The sequence below is a fragment of the Parastagonospora nodorum genome (genome assembly GCF_000146915.1).
Source record: "Parastagonospora nodorum SN15 chromosome Unknown scaffold_5, whole genome shotgun sequence".
Classification (NCBI taxonomy): Eukaryota; Fungi; Ascomycota; class Dothideomycetes; order Pleosporales; family Phaeosphaeriaceae; genus Parastagonospora; species Parastagonospora nodorum.
In genome coordinates this window covers 1,138,856-1,156,739 of record NW_001884553.1, presented here as the reverse complement: position 1 = coordinate 1,156,739, position 17,884 = coordinate 1,138,856, and the positions used below count along the sequence as shown (strand labels likewise).

Sequence of the window (17,884 nt, the reverse complement as noted above, 5' to 3'; positions counted from 1 at the left end):
GTATGGAAGAATGTTACTGCGCTGGCTTGCGAGAAGCGGGAGTCCGCAACTCGTTGAAATTTTTGGTGGGTCTCGAACTCTTGGCGGACCCTGTGGGGAAGCCGCGCTGCATCCCGAAGTCTAGCTTGCACTGTCTTCGTGAAGCTTGAGGCTCACGCTCAATCAAAAACTATCGAGCCGCTCCTTGCATGGACGCACTCAAGACTCGATCTATACAAACTTGCCATACCTTGCTAATCAGAACACTTACCTCGCCGGCAGCCATGACCCCACCGCGAAGCAGTAACAGGCCCAACAACGCCTCCGCCAGTAAAGTTGCTGGTCGTCAAGATACTAGAAACTCAGAGGAGCACGATGGAATGGATGAGATAGTTGCCTCTGGCGATGTCTGCATCTCTGATGCCGACCACGATGACCAAGAAGAATCGCAGGAAGAAACACAATCAAAGTCGGCGGAAGAGCTTCTTTCAACCATGGTTGTAGGAGTAAGTTCATGTTGCCTTGATGGAACCCCATACTGCACTAACACGCTTTTCAGGCACGTAAACGTCACGTAGCCAAGAAGAAGAAAGTCATCGAATCCTATAGTACTACCGCAGAGACCATCGAGACATCCATCGACACTTTGTTCGATGAGCATGAAGAGAAGTCGTGAGTAGAGTGCATGTCTACACATCCACTTCATGATGCCTCTGCTTCGGCCATGGTTCTTGTACTGAAAACGCTTAGGTCTGCAGCTCACGAAGCACAACTCATACGTCTCAAAGAACTCCTGGATCAGAAGGCCAACATCGAAGCAGCCATGGAAGCAAAGTTAGAGGCTTTGAGATCAAGCTACGACGCTCACTCGCGCGATCTTGAGAGCGTGCTCAGCACACGCATCATGGAGCTGAACTGAGGTAGATTGCTCAAACAGTGGCAATTCCCCATGACCCGGAGAGAACATCGCCTATTTGTTTGTCACATTCGAGATGACGTCTAAAGGTATAATGTTATATCGATGAACAGGCAGTGCTCTAGCCAAGCTATACTACGAGCAGAAATGCGCGCGGAACTCAACACGTTCGGTGCTTTATTGCGTACAAACAGATCGAATTCTTTTCTATTCAAAAAGCAAATCAGGTATCTCATAATTGCTAAATTCACATGGAAATGCCAGCCCCCTTATTAGATATCGTTAAGCGCTAAGTGTCAAACGCCTTCATCACATGTGCTACCTCTGGTACTCGGGTAACGCTTCACTTCTCCTCCTGTCATCAACGGCACTCGGCACACTCCTGCCTCGCTGCACAGCTTCTATCAAACCCTCGTCGTCGTCGTCCAACGTCGGTGCTGATGGCACAAGGACAGCATTGTGACGACTGCTAGCAAGAGGTGCCGAGGGTTGTCGCAAAGGCTCGTGCTCCTCGTCTCGCTCGTCGGGAGGTGCGCTTTGTTCCAGCTCCAGTCTACGCCGCTGCATCTCTTGCTTATCATCTGTGGGCTGAACATGTGACGATGAAGACGGTTCATAGTTTGGCGCTGGAGCGGAAACTGACGATGGAGACTGTGGCGGCAAGGGTGGTAATGGCTTCGAATATTCGCTCGACTTGTTGTTGGGAGATGTCGTACCAACAGGACTGTGGATGGCGTTGATAGTGGTCGACGAGCCTGTAGTTGCTGTTCTGTTGTCGTCATCCGGCTGACCTGTTGCACGACGGTGCAGGGGTGGCACCACGTTCGTGTGGGTATACATTGATGGTGAAGATGTAGTGCGAAAAGGAGGTGGAGGATGAACTGGTATCGATGAAGGACCAGCGGCAGCATAATGTGGATTCGGATCATCGTCTTCTGGTAATATAGGCGCCGAAGGAGGAATGCTTTGCTGAACATTAGTCAAAAGGGAAGTTGATTGGCTCGAAACGTCGGGAGGCTGTGACGGTAGTAATCGCGCTTCTGCACGTCGCATACGTTCTTTTTCTGAAAGTCCTTGGTCATCATCCGGAACTTGTGGGGGTGCATGATATGAGGACTCTCCACGCTGACTGTGTTGTTCGTATCCAGGGACTTCATAATATGCAGGGTCGTAATTGTAGTCGTAATCGTAGTACTGCCCGTTCTCGTCATAGTCATAATATTCCTGATGATAGCCCTCTGCGACAATCGGCTCGCTGTTCGGCTCATTCGAAATGTTGTGGATAAGTTCTGCGACGTCAGGAACCCGGGTTTGCTTGCGCTTGCCATTTCGATCACTGTCCTTGGTACCAATAATGACTTCGAAAAGAGATGAGATGACCCCCTTTTCGCGCCGAATCTGATCCGTGTCAACAAAGTTGCCACCGTAGGTCGAGAACATGTTACTTGAAGCGTCCTCGCGTCCCAAGCTAGCACCTCCTGAGGGAACGTTCACAAGACCAGCATTAGCAACCATGCGATCTAGTCCCGTCAATTTACCCTGAATATCCACGACCACTTCGATGTAGTACTTGAACGATATCATGGCACCAGGCACGTTTGAGATCGTAGGAAACGCCTCGTCTGGCACTCGCACAGCGCATTTTACCTCGGCAGTAAGCGTCCTTGGGTCGACGAAAAGTGGTGCAAACGATTGTGACAGATCCTTCCGGAATAGATGACTTGATCCCGCAGATGACAGAGAAAGTCCGCCGAGGCCTGTGCGAGATTTCGGGTAATAATCTTCGGTCTTCTTCTTGTCACCCTTACTGTTTGGCGCGACTGGCAAAGCCGGGTGCATATCTACCCTGGCTTGACGGTACAACGTCACGACGATGCCATTCAAGCTTCTGACATGCTTGGTGTGGTTCACAGTCACCTTGATAGGTATTTGGTCACCTCGGAGGAAGCCCCCTTTGAGAACATCTATGGTCGCTGTTATCGTCTTTCCTTTCGCTGGTGTCCGGCTTCCGTCCGATTTGGTCATCCCGTCTGTTGCAGTATGGATTGAACGAACGCCATACTCGGTTCCCGAGGCGCCACCACTGCTCATCTGGCTCTCGTAGCTCACGTCACTCGGTGATGGGCTGCGCGGACATTCTGCTTCTTCTGTAGTACCATTTGGATCCGAGCCTTGTGCTGTTCGTGGTGGTTCAAGTCCCTGTGGAGTCTGTGATGTCGAGTCAGCCGCAGCTGTGTCCGGCCGCTTTCGTGGCGTTTTCGTACGGCCTCTCCGTGATATTGGTTCCAGCGAAATTATGCGCGGCTTCGGCTCCCCTATTGGTGCAATGTCAATTGCATCGATCAAATTGACCTTTGCATCACACGAAGCTGTGGGTGATATAGTAGTTGGACGCGTCAATGTCGCTGTCAGCATGTAGGCAATCGTGCCGCGTTCGAACTGTAGGCTATCAGGAGGTGATTACGCTTAGTGTGGTGACGTCTAGACTTACGTCGATGCTGCTTGGTAGGCCTTTTGAGGGAAACTCGAGTTCGAAATTGAAGTGATATACGCCTTCGGACAACCTCCCCTCGCCACATAGGACTACCTCGTCCTCGAAAAGTGATACAAAGCCGTTGCCATAATAGCTGCCTGCTCTTTTGCCCTTACCGGATCCAACGGTGGTGCAGTAGTTTTTGTATGCATCGCCGGGCGCATTAGGGTTCTTAAAGACCTGGGCATACCCATGCAACGAGACTACCAAATGTGTAATCCTCAATGGCTTGGTGACTTCAGTTGGAGGGGCCGATCCACTGATGATGTCTCCGGGGGCGTACTGTTGCGGTGGAGGGTCGTCGGAGGGGGATGTAGAACTCGGTGTAGTTGCGCGATTTAGAGGACAAGGGCGACTTGTGCCTGGACAAGAACGACCTGCTTGGGGCTGGGGAGGGTGGATGGACGGTTGCGCGCGTCTGACTGGAACTCTTACTATTTGTATCGCGCACATCATGCGGCTACCCGCTTTCTGGTTGTAGGAATCCGCACGCGCGACAGCAGGCAGCGAGCAGCGAGCAGCGAGTGCTATGCAGCTATGCACGCGGCGATTCGGGTATCGCGAGGGAGGCGTATAGGTCCGCCCTCCTGTATTCGATGTTTGGGCGGGGGGTGCGTAGAGTGCGGGCGGCGGGTTATCGGATGCGTGCGCGCAGGGCCCCGTTAGTGTCGAGATATGGCAGTGGTTGGACGTCTGGCGGGTCGGGTAGGGAGTGGTCGAGGGCGACGCGCACGTGTCTCAGATGCTGCGACAAGGAACAAAGACGGCGGAAGTGGGCAGGAACTGGATTGCGCACGCCGTCAGTCAGCATGGCGGAGAAGTGTGGTCGACGACGGGCAGTAGTGGCAACATGGGAGGGTCTTGCGGGTACGCGGGGAGAGGTGGTTGAGGCTGTGTCTAGGTAATGCCGATCTGCGACCGCGCAACACCACACCAGGCGGTCGCACGGACGTCCAGGAGCAATGTGGATGCGACACAGGGAGCGCGCAAGACGAGACGATGCTTGTACGTACCCAGTTTACCCAGTTGGCGTCGCCAGAGGCTGACAAGGCTGCACCAAGAGCCACACCGATCTTGGCTGCCAAGTCGATGCTGAAGGAGCCCTGGAGCCGGATTCGTCCACTTGTTCAGAAGGGCTCGTGTAACTGCGCGAGGACGGTATGCCTACCAAGTTCTCGAGATGCGCAATGCGGAAGACAGCTCTCGCTTTGTACAGAAGGGGTGAGCTTACGACGAAAGCGAGCTGAGCGCAAAGACGACGATAAAACAAGCCATTCGCGTGGTTCTCGTCTGGGGTCAATTGGGGGAAAGACACCCGAGACACGTGTGCCTGTCCATTGCAACCATGGATGTGCATTCGGGCACTGCTTGACATGTGCGATGTTCGTCCGCTGCTTCACCTTCCTAGTCTGCATGGTGCATATATTGCCTCCTTTTTGCACCCGCACGTCTCTAGACAGAACCTGCTGCAGCAGGTCTGACTGACCTTCCGAGCTTCCGTGGTCAACCCGTGCGTCTTGGATCATCCCAAGGCTGTGGGTCTCTGCGCATCTGATGCAAGTGTAGCTACTGGGCACTGAGAACCAGGCTACCCACTAGCAACTGCATATCTGTAAGCCATCGAACAGAAACCATATGTGTGTGCGTCCTATTATTTTCGCTGGCCGATTGGTCTCGATCTCAGTAGCCCCGTGGCACCATTGCCGCAGCGCAAGCGTCATTTTAGCGCATGACGAGTGATAAGCTTCCGGGCCAAGCGGTCACAAATGCTTAACTGGGTGGGTCGTCGATCGGGTGCACACAAGTCCCGATGTCCCTTGTCTGGTACAACATGAAACTCTGATTCTGTGTGATACTCTTGTCATCATTCTGAGAAGGAGGATAACAGTGCAGATGGTTCCTTCTGTACGCATTCATTATAGATTACAAGTCGGAACTGTAGATATTGACGTCGATGGGAAGAGAAATGTCTTCACCATTGCCTTGCTGGCTATCACCCATGGGAAGTTCCATATCAGCATCTTCGCAATCCTCTACATCGCGTGCCGCCATGACACTGCTGACATCCTGTTCTGGGGATAACTCAACCTCTTTCCGTACCAGTATCTCGAACGCAGTGAGCGCTTCTTGTAGCGTGGGTCGGCCATAGACCCTGCATTGGAAGTGAGACACTTTCAGTAGGCCTCTGAGATGTCTGGCTGATATGCCCATTGACAGCGTTGATATGTGTTGCAACATCTGCACAACTGTATGGAGCGTTGCTGACTGATGCACTTTAGCGGCCTTGAGACTTGGGATCTCTATCAGAGGGATGTCACTGGTGGCCGCATCTGCATTTATAATGCGTCCAGTGGTCTGGAGTCCATGACTAGATGCTGACTCTGCCATGTGATCTAGCAGGATTTCGCCGCGTTGGATTCTCGTATTGAGCTCTGCTCGCAACAACTCGTATATGCAATTGGCAACAGGAGCTTTGATAGCTTCTCTTAGGAGGCATCGATCAACAAACGCGGGGTCGAGATCATCCACTAGGTTTGTTGTGAAGATCCAGACAACATTAATGGCCGAGCGAAGTCTATCGATGCCAGTGAGAACTTCAGCGGTAGCCTAGGTTCAGTCAGTGATGAGTGCCTACAGCCTCGATTGAAACCATACGCACGCGGACCGTATCCAATGGCTCATTTTTCCTGGCTACCTGCTTCCGGCATGGTACTAGTTTGTCAATCTCATCAATCAACACGATGATGAGTTGAGGCTCGTCCTCGCATTCCTCACGTGCATGTGCCAGCTTGTTTATCGTGGAAACGAGGGAGCTGATCTCCTTGGCTGTTCCGCCATACATATGGGAGAATATTGCACTGCCGTCAACCTTTAGCAGCTTGGCGCTGGTGTAAATATCAGATAATCGGATGGAAAGTCGTTGGGCTAAGCCATGAGCAAGGGAGGTCTTTCCGCTTCCAGGAGGCCCATACAGCAGGACGGTGTTGTACCAGGCTGTATCAAGATTTGCAGGACAGTCATGCCACTCACGGACAGCAGCTGTGAGCGTGCATAAGAGGTGATCGCCAGTATAGTCTTCGTACACTAGTGTTTCCCAGAGCCCGTCAATCGATCTGTGGGGCAAAGCAGTTACGTGGAACGGTAATGTCGACTTTCCGTCCTCGTCTTCGTTGTTGTCATGCAGACTGAACACTGCAATTTGCATTTCGTTCTCGGATAGGCGCCATGCTGATGTGCTTGGTACACCTCGACTCATACTATGGCCGGTGACTTCGATCTTTTCGACTAAGCTTCTCAGTGATGGGCCTAGTAAAGGTTAAAAATTGTTTGAGAAGCTTCCGCTTAGTACAGTTTCGCTCACTCAGCGAAATGGGTTGTCTAATGCGCAAGTCTGTGTATGCTCGGAGCAAGTGTTCACGAACAATCACCTCGATACTGTTGATACCAAAGCCATCTTCGACGCCTGAGACTTTTTGTGCTTCAATGTAAAGAAGTCCCAGGTTGGGCATAGCTTATTTTTCCAATGTTGTGGTCAGTTGAGCTGGGTGTAGTGACGCTGCGCGCGATGGCGAGGACTGTGTTATTAGTGACGCTGGCAGGTTAGTTAGAGATCAAGCTGCATGGCATGAAACTATGCGCACGAGTTTCCGACAGAGTCGAGGGTCAAAGTGAGGGTGAGGATAAGGCCTGGAGGGACAAAGGCAGGGCGATGGTTAGCGCCCCCTAGCGCCAGCTAGCTGCATCATGACGAAAGGAGCAGCGGCGGTCTGCGCGCCTCCCCAGAAGACAGCCATGTACACACCGTACTTTGGTATTCGCATCGCATGGCAGGCGAAGACATTCTTCGGCCATGATACCGCGCAATAATAGAACTTGCAATTTGGGCCCGGATGAGATTCTCGGCACGTCTCGCCCGCGCGACGTTCGACTTCAGATCTACCTCTCCTTAACCCTTGGCGTGGGAGCATTCCTGACATTTTGCGCATGTTGTCCACGGCTTCTTGTGCTTCAAAGCTAATTCGTGCTTGTAGTTTCTGCGGCCCCGATGGAAAGGTCTTTATGCAGCGCGCAAGAAGCAGAACGACCTTGCAACCTCCCTCCCCGAACTTCCCGACAGCTTTTTTGGCTGGATCTTGCCGCTATGGAGAATCACCGACGAGCAGGTGCTGGCTTCGGCGGGCCTGGACGCATACGTATACCTGGCCTTCTTCAAGATGGCTATGAAGTTCCTTCTCGTCACCCTCTTCTTCGCACTCGCTGTCATCAAGCCCGTCCACGATACACACCCAGAATCCAAGAAGCTGCCTCCCCCCGATGACGACCCTCACGACAAGCGGATGAAACCCCGAGCGACCTTCACGATCATGGCCGCCGAGTACGAATACGCCACGGACTATCTCTGGATGTATCTCGTCTTCGCATACCTCTTTACCGGCCTGATAATGTATCTGATCGTGTCTGAAACAAGAAGGATCATCGACGTTCGGCAGGAGTATCTGGGCAGTCAAACCACCATCACAGATCGCACCATTCGTCTATCCGGAATACCCGTGAACCTACGTTCAGAGGACAAGATCAAGGAGTTCATCGAAGATCTCCAGATTGGCAGGGTCGAAAGTGTCACATTGTGTAAAAATTGGAAAGAGCTGGACAGAAAGGTCAGCAAGCGACAATCGATTTTGCGAAAGCTTGAGGAGGCTTGGACAGTACACCTTGGCAGTCGTAGGGTCGAGCGAAGCCTCGAGACTCTTCCCATCGTCCAGCCGACTCCGCCGCAGTCCGCCGATGACGGCCACAGCGATGACAACGAAGCCAGCCATCTTATCCGACAGGTTGATCGAGACCCGGATTATATCGTCCCATACGACCGGCAGCGCCCCACGATGAAGTTACGTTACGGACGCTTCAAATTAAGATACAAGATTGTTGATGCAATTGACTACTACGAGGAGAAGTTGCGCAGAATAGACGACGAGATCAAGGCGCTTCGAAAAAAGGAATTTTTGCCGACTCCGTTGGCCTTTGTGACCATGGACAGCGTAGCGAGCGCTCAAATGGCTATACAGGCCGTTCTCGATCCTTCTCCGCTGCAACTACTGGCCAACACTAGTCCCGCACCCTCTGACGTTGTCTGGTCTAATACATATCTCTCTCGAAGCCAGAGAATAACACGCTCGTGGTCAATTACCGTAGCTATTGGTATACTGAGTGTGTTCTGGACGACACTGTTGGTCCCTATTGCAGGTGCTCTGAACATCTGTTCCATTCAGGAAGTCTTTCCCAGTCTTGCCGAAGCTCTAGATCGTCACCCAAACCTTCAGTCCCTCGTCAGCACTCAACTACCGACATTAGCGCTCACACTCATCACCGTGACCGTGCCCTTCCTTTACGACTGGCTGGCAAACATGCAGGGCATGATATCACAAGGTGATGTTGAGCTGTCTGTAATTTCCAAGAATTTCTTCTTTGTCTTCTTCAACTTCTTCATCTTATTCACCATTCTCGGAACTGCATCTGGCTTCGTGGCGCGGTGGTCCAAGTTTGCTGAGAAGCTTACAAGCGCTACGCAAATTGCTTATGCCTTAGCTCAGTCGTTATCTGATCTCCTTGGTTTCTACACGAATTTTATAATTCTCCAAGGATTTGGACTCTTTCCGCTACGATTGATGGAATTCGGCGCGCTGTCACTCTACCCGGTCTATCTAATAGGGGCTAAAACTCCACGAGGTAAGCTTTTTCAAAACAGTATCGGGGCTCGTCTAATTCCGTTCAGATTATGCAGAACTCGTTCAGCCCCCGGTCTTCAGCTATGGCTTCTTCCTGCCGCAGACAATCCTCATTTTTATCATCTGCATGGTGTATAGTGTGCTGCGGGATTCTTGGCAGGTCTTACTGACTGGCCTGGCGTATTTTATGATAGGTCACTTCGTTCACAAGTATCAACTACTCTACGCCATGGAGCATCGTCAACATTCTACCGGTCGAGGATGGACAATGATGTGCGATCGCATCATCGGTGGTGCCGTGCTTTTCCAGATCACAGTGGCTGGCCAGTTGGCCTTGCAAAAGGCTTTCAAGCGAGCAGCCTTGGTAGTACCACTGATCATTGCCACTCTCTGGTTCTTTTACGTGTTTGCGCGCACCTATCGACCACTCATGAAATTCATTGCTTTGCGCAGTCTTCGTAGTCCAGAGCCTACAGGCCTTGGGCGTGACGTTCAAGAAGAAGCCGTATCCTCAGGAAGAATTGGACAGCGAGCAGTTGGGCGACTTACGCTAGACGAAGCTAGGGAGCGCGGACAGAGATTTGAGAATCCTTGCCTGAAAATGCCGTAAGTACGTTGTTGATTGATGTGTGATAAGTTTGCTGATCGTTTCGTAGCCTTAGCGAGGCATGGCTCGGCAACAGTACTGCGATATCTCAAAATAGATCGAACGGATCCTCAGTAGCATAAACTGCAATGCCATAGTGGGCCTGCTTCTCTGCATATAGTTTCCTCATATAATTTGCTACCAGTTGACACGAGTCTTGAGCTACGAGGGGGATCAACCCGGCTCGTGCTGCGCATGGCTTTAGATTACCACATCGACATGCTGCAGTTGCACCCCGGTCTTTCCCCCTCGTTATGAATGACGCCCTGCGAATCTTGAGTTGTCCTTCCGCATTTGAGATGTCTGTCGATATTCACCTGCCACTACGTTTGCTCTTACTCTTTCAATGCGTTCAATGTTTTCTTCTGTGTTCCATTCTTGCGGACCCCCTCTGCGCACGACATCCATCACTGAGTATCAGTCTATCCATCACTTCAGCCATCCGCACCCTACGCGCTTTATACTCATTGTTACGCTTGCGACAAGTGGCCTGCCTCCGGGTGGGAGAGCCTCACGACGTCTTCCCAGATCCTCCTATCCAGAGGAGTTGCGGGGACCAAATCAGAGCCCGTCCTTCCAACACTGGATATCGACCTTTCGCCAGTCTCTTCGTGCACTGAGTCGCCCAATACTCGGACGCTTACTTGCAGTCCGATAGTACACGATACCGAGCACATGTCGCAGATTTTCGGACAGACAACAGGAACCTCGTTGGCCAAACACGCTTACACGCAGAACCCGGACTTGAAGCATGTCCCCTCAAAATCGCCTGTAACCACGATAACACGATCGGATCTGCTGCGTCGCGTTCTTCCGCTTCGGGCGCGTGACAGAACTAGCCGGGCCTGCGACACATCAACACGCGTCACCAAAGGTTATCATCACAGGGACCATTATATTCATGGCCTACGACTGAACCCTCGAGTTGACTTCCAAAAATACATCACATCGTTCTTTAGCAGCAGCAGCAGCAACAACAACAATTCTACGTCAGCGCTGAACAATCCACTGTCACAGTCTCGGGCTTCCAGCTTCGGAACAGGACCGAATTCTTCTCTACAAGAATCGGTGCCGAGCGTAGACCTTGTATCTCCTACCGCATTTGTGTTTAGCGGGCCAAGTTTACACTCTTCAACATCCCGTCTACCGAGCCTTGCCGGCACTTGTAGTGAAATCCAAATTTTACGTCGCAATCGAACCAATTCATTCTCTATGCTCGGCGAGGCGGATTTCCTGAAAGAAAGATTCCTGGAACCCATCCCGGGCGAAGGTGTCATACGTAATATGGCAGATGTTCTGCTTGGAGTCTGCACACCCACCGCGGAGTTGATGTCTCCCGTCAAGTACGGAGATGCTAGAACATTATGCAGCGTTCACACAGGCGTATATGGTAGGGTCTCGCACATCTCCTTGGATCGGTGGCATTACGGGAGCAGCAAAATCAGAACACTGGTTATACTGTTGTTGCCGTTCTTGGACATCAGTGCCTACAAGTCCCTGAAACTTACGAGTCGAGTATGGTATTGTACGCTGAATCTTGTCGCCCCGCCGCGTTTTCCCGCATCTCACCGAATACCTATCGAGATCATTCAACACATCTTCAATTACCTTCACCCAAGAGAATTCAATGCTGCTCGTCACACGTGTCGATGCTGGATGCGAGCAAGTCTGGACAAAGGTTTGTTGTCATCAATGTTGGAGCGGGGTGGCTGGTCTAGCGGTGCCATTGTCGACTTGAAGCGAAAAATGCACACTCACGACACACATGGCTCTCTCGTTCAAAGCAAAGAATGGTTGCTGAGCCAATACCTGTCACGACAATGCGCCCTTGCCTGCAACTGGACTGGGAACGGACTTGATAACAGGCCGGCCGTGGTTGAGAGCACAAGCATAAACTGTAAGGGATTCTTAGACGGCCATGGCTCTTCTGCGCGTATTCAAAGTACTAGCTTGATCTTTTCTGCTAGTACGTGCGGGCGATTTGTGTTATTCGCCCGGGATACGCTGATTTACATATACGATACTCAGCATGGGTTTCTTATACCCGTTGCCAGCGTAATATGCCCCCGAAGAGTCATTTCTATGAGTATGGACGTCTCTTACGGCCGCCATGCGGTTGCAGCGCTTCTCGAAGGTCGAATGGGCATGATTTACGAGCTCCATCACGATCGCGAAGGTCAGCCTGAGCAACGACGCGCTGCCGTCACATCTCATGGTGAAAAAGCGGATGGAACTGCACAAAAACACCTCTCTGGCACGCAGGAGCGCGAGCTCGATTCCTTCCAGGCAATTGATGTACACTCTCACAATGAACACGTCGGCCTCGAGGGGTTACACGACCAGCATTCCCATGATCGCAATCTTATCACTTCAACATGGAACCTCAACATGCGAAGTCCTTCGAAAGACCCAGTTGTGCCGGTGTCTAGAGTTGGCAGATTGTGGAGACAATTACGAGACCACTCTTCGCAGGAAGGATCTTGTTCTCAAATCGTTCCGATCGGACCAGGCACATCGACATTTTATAGACATTTGTGTTCTGAGGACGATCCGCCTCGTAGCGTCTCCATCTGCCCACAGCGCCGCTGCGTCGCATTTGGCTGCTCCGCAGGTATCGAGCTACACTGGATCGATGCTCTCACGGATCAGAGCTTGAGTCGATAGTTCCCACTCACAGCGCCCAGCGATTATCTATTCTTCCTCCCTCCTCGCCCTGGTATAGAGTCAGCCAAGAAATTGCGCCTCATCTCCAGCGCTGCACATCCTGACGATCGGCCTGCTATCAGACGTAAGTTCTTTCACAATCGGCCAACATTGAGCTCCTTCTGGGGTTCCATTGGTTTCGAATCGACGTCGAATCGAAGAGGGTGTGATCACTATCATGCTGTTCCGCTGAGCGATGGTCACCACGTGCTCTTCATCGATCCGTTGACCGATAAATTGATACTAGGATGCGACGCGCCACTTGGTGGACCTACAAAATTATTGCGCAAGATGGTCTTTGTCCCTCCGGATGATAAAGTGATACCCAGATTGTATGCAGCTGCTGCAGATCTCTCTAATGGCGCCATCATTGTTGCCGTATATGGGGACGCAATTATGCTCTACAATGTACCTCCTGATATCGTTCTCTATTCACGAGCAGAGCAGAAAGGTGATAATACGGATAGAGATGACTTGAATCCATCCGCGGTAAGCGCCAAATCTGTGAATCATTGGCTCAATTGGTGGGACGTACCTCTGACTTCCGATGTCGCGGCCTATGCCGATCCCGAGGACCCCAACTCACCATGGCCCATCGCCCTCGGCGGTACCGAAGTAGATCAGCTCAAGGGTATTTGCGAAATCTCAGTCCAGACCCAACCCGACATTACCATCCGGGCCTTCACGCACTCATCGCAGTGCATATCGTGGCGTTTCCACAACTACGTGGACCCAGTTGTTCGAACGAAGCAATACGTATGCCGAGACGGTATCGTGCATGATCTGTGTTCCATTGACCAGAGCGGGGACATCATCATGCAAGATGCGTCAGGACCTACCTTGAAATGTAGCACGATCAATACACCTGTTGGAGGTCACAACGATGAGCGTACAAAGGCTGAGCGATCGGACATGCTCGGCTTTGATGGCAATGCATCAGGAGTGATGAAGCGAATGCCCAAAGTCCTTGCTGTGGAGAATGACGATTGGGTGGATCTTGTCGATGTGAGGGGCTGTTCTGATGCGTGGTATGATGGTGATGGAGACGTGGTCATGCTCTATGACGATTGAGTCCACCCTATGTCAGCCGCAAAAAGCCCTACAGTGTCCATCTCTATTGCTACAAAGACCTTTATATCACAAAATAGATGTGCCCTACTTGCTCTGAGTCGCCAAAGCTGTGTCACATGCATTCAATTGTCTCACTTCTGCTTTGTCCCATGGGACGCTTTGTGTTCGTGTTGTGGGCAAGGTTATGTCTAGCTTCTACCCGTTGTAAAGTCCCTCGATAGTACTATGCGCTGCAGGAGTATTACTGACATTTTCTGAATCGGATGCTATATGTTTGCGCCGTATCTTGGTATTAATTACCTTTTGAGTGAACGCATTCAGAAGATACATGGCTGTAGCAACCTCGAGGATCAAATTCATAGGTACCATACAGCTTGTAGCGTGTAGCGTCTTGTGTCTTTTTCACTAGACTCATAGCGGAAATCAAAAGGGACTTCGCCTTGCAAAAGAAAAAGGGAGACAGAGAAACAAGCTTGGAAACCAATAATTATGCCCCATCGTGTCCAAGATGTCAGATGCGTTACAAGACCGACAAGTTGATAGAAGAGCTGAGAAGGCCTGGGTCATGCGTACGTCTCTCTGAAGAGGCGGATCGACATGTCCGTATTCCACGAACATGTCGAACTGCGCTGCGCGCCAAATTACATGCGTTCATGGGTATAAAGCGGGCCAAGAGAATCGAAATGGTGATCATGGTAGAAGGAAATACGATCAAACGGTAAAATGAGAGAAGCCTGAGGTCGGTCCAAGGAAAAGATCCCACGTTGTGCCCTTATGTTGTTGCTAGCGTAGAGTTTGCTCAGCATCCGCCTAGCTGATGACGTGACGTTCATGCTACTGTGGTGGACATATGTTCCAGTTCGTTCGAGGCGAACCTATCGGGTCGCGGTGTAGCCGCGGTTATGGTTGTATTGTGCCTGGGTGGCTGCGTTCGCAGCAGCCGCTCCGGTCAAGGATTTCCATGCCACTTCAGCAGCTTCTTCGCGCGACTGCTCAAGGTAGCGATAGTCTCTCCAGAGATGTGCTCGGTATTCGCGACCGTGTACGAAGACGCTGCTGGACCATGCTGTTCTTATGCCTATGTGCTTGAGTCAGAGACAGACTAATGTTGCTACGGGGGAGGGATGCAAACCTCGAGGGTCGGAGTAATCCTGGAACTGCGGCTGCGCTATCTGCTGGGTAGCGCAGTAGTCTGCAACATTTAGCTTTGGTCAACAGTGGTGCAGAGGGTCCTACGCTGAAGCTTCTGGACATAGGTCTCGGATGCTGCCATGCTGAAGGGATCAGGGACGGTGAATGCTGGTGGAATATTCAGGTAGCGACGACAGAGTGGGGTGAATGACCTTGCAGGTGGGTCTGGTAGAACTCAAGCTGGCACAGAGCTGGCAAGTTTGGAAAGACAGTGTTCTCGGGGAAACCATGCTCGCTGTTTATACTCCGAACATGCTATTTGAGAGCCTCATTTCTGGCATCATAAGGGCGTCGCCAGCGCTTTTGCCACATTATCACCCTGCAAGAGTATTCTCTGCAGCCGTGTGGTACACAGTCCAGATGGAGCATGATCAGGGGTTGCTGCCATGTTGCGCTGGCAGGTCTTTCGGTTTCTCATTGGCCCACAAATATGACAATGGGCAAGCAATTGCGGGGGAAGCGAGAAACAGGAAGCAAAAAAGAAGTGCTGCTGTGCTGAATCCAGGTAACGCATTTATGACTTGCGCCAATATTCTTGAAGACCATTGCGTCGGGAAGAAAAGACCAATGAGCAGCAATGGCCTGGGCAAAGCGATGTAGCTGGTGGCCACGAGTAGTTTGGGATGAACGATGTGCTGGCACTGAAAGACGCCTGCGAGGCTAGTTTCTGCAGACCGAGACTGCAATGACAGCTGGCCACGAGGGTCTCGTTGGCTGCGGCGTTCGGACCGACCGGTTACGGTAAAGTACATGAGCGGAGGCGGAAGCGGCACGGCTCGATGCCAGGCAGCCAGGACACCACCCAAAGGTGCGTCATCCCCACGCCTTGCTTTGTTCAGTGTCACCTGCAGAGTGAAATGTGTCGGCTTCGGCATATGGACCCAGAAATGCAGAATGATCTTGCTCTCATTGGATTCCCGACTTTCGAACAAACATGTCTGACGCTTGTCCCTGACGCGAACGCATCAGCCCTAGATATGCTTGTCGAGATGACAGACAGAATGTAACGCACTGAAGCGTGGGCTACCGGTATAGGCTGATCGTGTGCGTGCCCCTTGACCGTTGCTCTTAAGCGACTGACCCTGGTGCTTTGACCACCAGTTTGGTATCTGGTTCTGAGCAAGGCATTACCATAACGTCTGTTCAAACAAGGATGTTCAGGGATGCATCTCGAACGCAATTTGCATCGAAGGCACGATAGGGTTCGGTTATATCGAAGTCGAGAGCGTCTCGACGCGAGGACTCCTACTCGCGCTGCGCTGGCAGATGTTGTGTTGTTCATCATCACTGAACGGGGGTGCCGACATTGTTTGGGAGCGCACTTGCCCTCAGAAGTTCTCCCTTGGCGTCATTACAGGTGGCGTGCTATGACGTGTCGTTTTAGGGTGGATGAATGGATGCAAGGCTACCCAAATGAAAACAAAAACAGCTCGTTCGTGGGTTCGACCGACACACGACGTGCTGTATGCAGGTTCATGCACGTTGAGATAATGCGCTTCTAGAACTGGTCGAACCCTACCGTATCACGTGACATACATGTTCACTCTGCGCAAGCTTCAAATGGACCCAGACTTTTGGGAGACACGAGGCGAAGACTTTGCAGATTTGCGATAGATTCTGCATCTTTCGAAGACCCAAACAGGAAGGGGTGAGTGCTACAATCTGCCAATTTGCGGTCTGGGAAGGCTGCATAGCTCCATACGCTGCGTTCTCCATAGGCACGGTTCAATGCTGGGAGTTTGAAGGCTTCGAATTGCCGGAGATCGTATCGGTAATTGCTTTTCCTGAGTCTTCACCCTCGTAGTTGCTTTACCCAGCTGAGCATGTGTCTCTCGCCTCGCTTCCGGATCGAGAAAGCACCTCGCCATGAAGTGCTTGAGTCTGACCTAGGTGCGTCCCAATCATGAGTACCATAGGAGGAGTTCCCACCACTCTATGTTTGACACATGGTCTGATGCGCGTACAAATTTGTGACAGGATGACGGCTCATACGTCTTTCGCATGGATTCGTGCCTCACTAGTACTGTCGCCACATTGCTGGTACCTCAGAACAACCTAGCCGTCCGAGCCACCACCTCCGTCAGTCAGTGAAGCCTAAGCTGTAGCGGTTTTGACGAGGCAGCCCAGCGTGCTGGAACCGCCTTTAGCGACTGGAAGTGTGGGTTGCGTTGGCGGCCCTGCAGAAACTGTGGCAGCTTACCCGGCCTTGCCAGCGACCGCTTCCGTTTCATCCGCGTCTATCTTAAGGAAAGAGTGATATGTATGGCTATATTTTGACAAGTGCTAACATTTATGCTAGGATCTGCCACTTCGTATACTCCTGCAGAATGCCACGTCGGGTGGGTTGGCTGACCTGGAGCCTTTTACGGTAATCTGATTGCATGTTGTGTTGAATTGAGCGCCTGCAGGGCTTTATGCGGTATGCAGTGCGATATCCTTCAGCCCTCAACAAACACTCTCGACAAGCGAGACCACCGGGGGTTTTGTCATCCATGCTTGCATAGTTTGTGTTGAAGTCTTTTGGACCTCCGCGGTAACTGTAGCTACCACCATCAGAGGTTATATGGACTCAATTATCTTGGAGGATATAGAAGAAGTTGGGAATCTCAGCGCCGGTGGCAAGATCAGCGATTATCGACCTGAACTTGCACACAGCCTGGGAAAGGTCGTACGTAGAGTGCCTGATTTCCAAAAGAGTATTGCGCTTGGCCTCAGAGTAATGCGACCCACTGATTATCTCTGTCGCGCATGATCAGTTAGGTTCTGCTGGTGTGACTCTATGGTAGGAATACCTGTGTGCGCCATACTGCACTGTATTGCTGCGGAGCCATGAGACCTAGTACATGTAGAATCGAGTAATCACTGCAGTCTACCATGCATTATTGCTGCAATATTAGCTCACCTACCATGAGCTTGAAGGCACACGCATTACCACTGAGCTATACAATCGGTCATCAGACCCTGGTCATTTTCTTCTGTTGGCAGTCTGCATTATTAGACTGTAACATGTATCGGCAGTCACTCGCAGCGACCATCTTTCCTTGTTGCATTCTGCACTAGAAACTCCGCATTGGCAGTCCTGTGCATGATTCCCACCGATCTATTCCGTTAACCCATAG

The 17,884-nt window shown here is 51.5% G+C and overlaps 8 protein-coding genes across 8 annotated transcripts; 4 read left to right on the top strand and 4 right to left on the bottom strand.

Moving 5' to 3' along the window:
- Positions 1-263: 263 nt before the first annotated feature.
- SNOG_03907 (hypothetical protein) lies at positions 264-898 on the top strand (the record flags this gene model as incomplete). The annotated part of the gene is made up of 3 exons (XM_001794400.1): positions 264-485; positions 539-651; positions 730-898. The coding sequence occupies 3 exons, from the start codon at positions 264-266 to the stop codon at positions 896-898; spliced, it is 504 nt and encodes a 167-aa protein (XP_001794452.1).
- Positions 899-1,508: 610 nt separating this feature from the next.
- SNOG_03906 (hypothetical protein) lies at positions 1,509-3,881 on the bottom strand (the record flags this gene model as incomplete). The annotated part of the gene is made up of 3 exons (XM_001794399.1): positions 1,509-1,546; positions 1,951-3,103; positions 3,387-3,881. 3 exons carry the CDS (start codon positions 3,879-3,881, stop codon positions 1,509-1,511), a joined length of 1,686 nt encoding a protein of 561 aa, XP_001794451.1.
- Positions 3,882-4,228: 347 nt separating this feature from the next.
- On the bottom strand, positions 4,229-4,843 carry SNOG_20035 (hypothetical protein; the record flags this gene model as incomplete). Its single annotated transcript, XM_001794397.1, has 3 exons — positions 4,229-4,531; positions 4,597-4,718; positions 4,744-4,843. 3 exons carry the CDS (start codon positions 4,841-4,843, stop codon positions 4,229-4,231), a joined length of 525 nt encoding a protein of 174 aa, XP_001794449.1.
- Positions 4,238-4,653, top strand: SNOG_03905 (hypothetical protein; the record flags this gene model as incomplete). Its single annotated transcript, XM_001794398.1, has 4 exons — positions 4,238-4,295; positions 4,330-4,433; positions 4,455-4,586; positions 4,609-4,653. The coding sequence occupies 4 exons, from the start codon at positions 4,238-4,240 to the stop codon at positions 4,651-4,653; spliced, it is 339 nt and encodes a 112-aa protein (XP_001794450.1).
- Positions 4,844-5,351: 508 nt separating the features above from the next.
- On the bottom strand, positions 5,352-6,270 carry SNOG_03904 (hypothetical protein; the record flags this gene model as incomplete). Its single annotated transcript, XM_001794396.1, has 2 exons — positions 5,352-6,035; positions 6,088-6,270. The coding sequence occupies 2 exons, from the start codon at positions 6,268-6,270 to the stop codon at positions 5,352-5,354; spliced, it is 867 nt and encodes a 288-aa protein (XP_001794448.1).
- Positions 6,271-7,172: 902 nt separating this feature from the next.
- On the top strand, positions 7,173-9,292 carry SNOG_03903 (hypothetical protein; the record flags this gene model as incomplete). Its single annotated transcript, XM_001794395.1, has 2 exons — positions 7,173-7,239; positions 7,494-9,292. 2 exons carry the CDS (start codon positions 7,173-7,175, stop codon positions 9,290-9,292), a joined length of 1,866 nt encoding a protein of 621 aa, XP_001794447.1.
- Positions 9,293-11,718: 2,426 nt separating this feature from the next.
- Positions 11,719-13,574, top strand: SNOG_03902 (hypothetical protein; the record flags this gene model as incomplete). Its single annotated transcript, XM_001794394.1, has 4 exons — positions 11,719-11,742; positions 11,829-12,463; positions 12,485-12,588; positions 12,751-13,574. The coding sequence occupies 4 exons, from the start codon at positions 11,719-11,721 to the stop codon at positions 13,572-13,574; spliced, it is 1,587 nt and encodes a 528-aa protein (XP_001794446.1).
- Positions 13,575-13,904: 330 nt separating this feature from the next.
- On the bottom strand, positions 13,905-14,847 carry SNOG_03901 (hypothetical protein; the record flags this gene model as incomplete). The annotated part of the gene is made up of 2 exons (XM_001794393.1): positions 13,905-14,640; positions 14,811-14,847. 2 exons carry the CDS (start codon positions 14,845-14,847, stop codon positions 14,450-14,452), a joined length of 228 nt encoding a protein of 75 aa, XP_001794445.1. The 3' UTR covers positions 13,905-14,449.
- Positions 14,848-17,884: the final 3,037 nt, after the last annotated feature.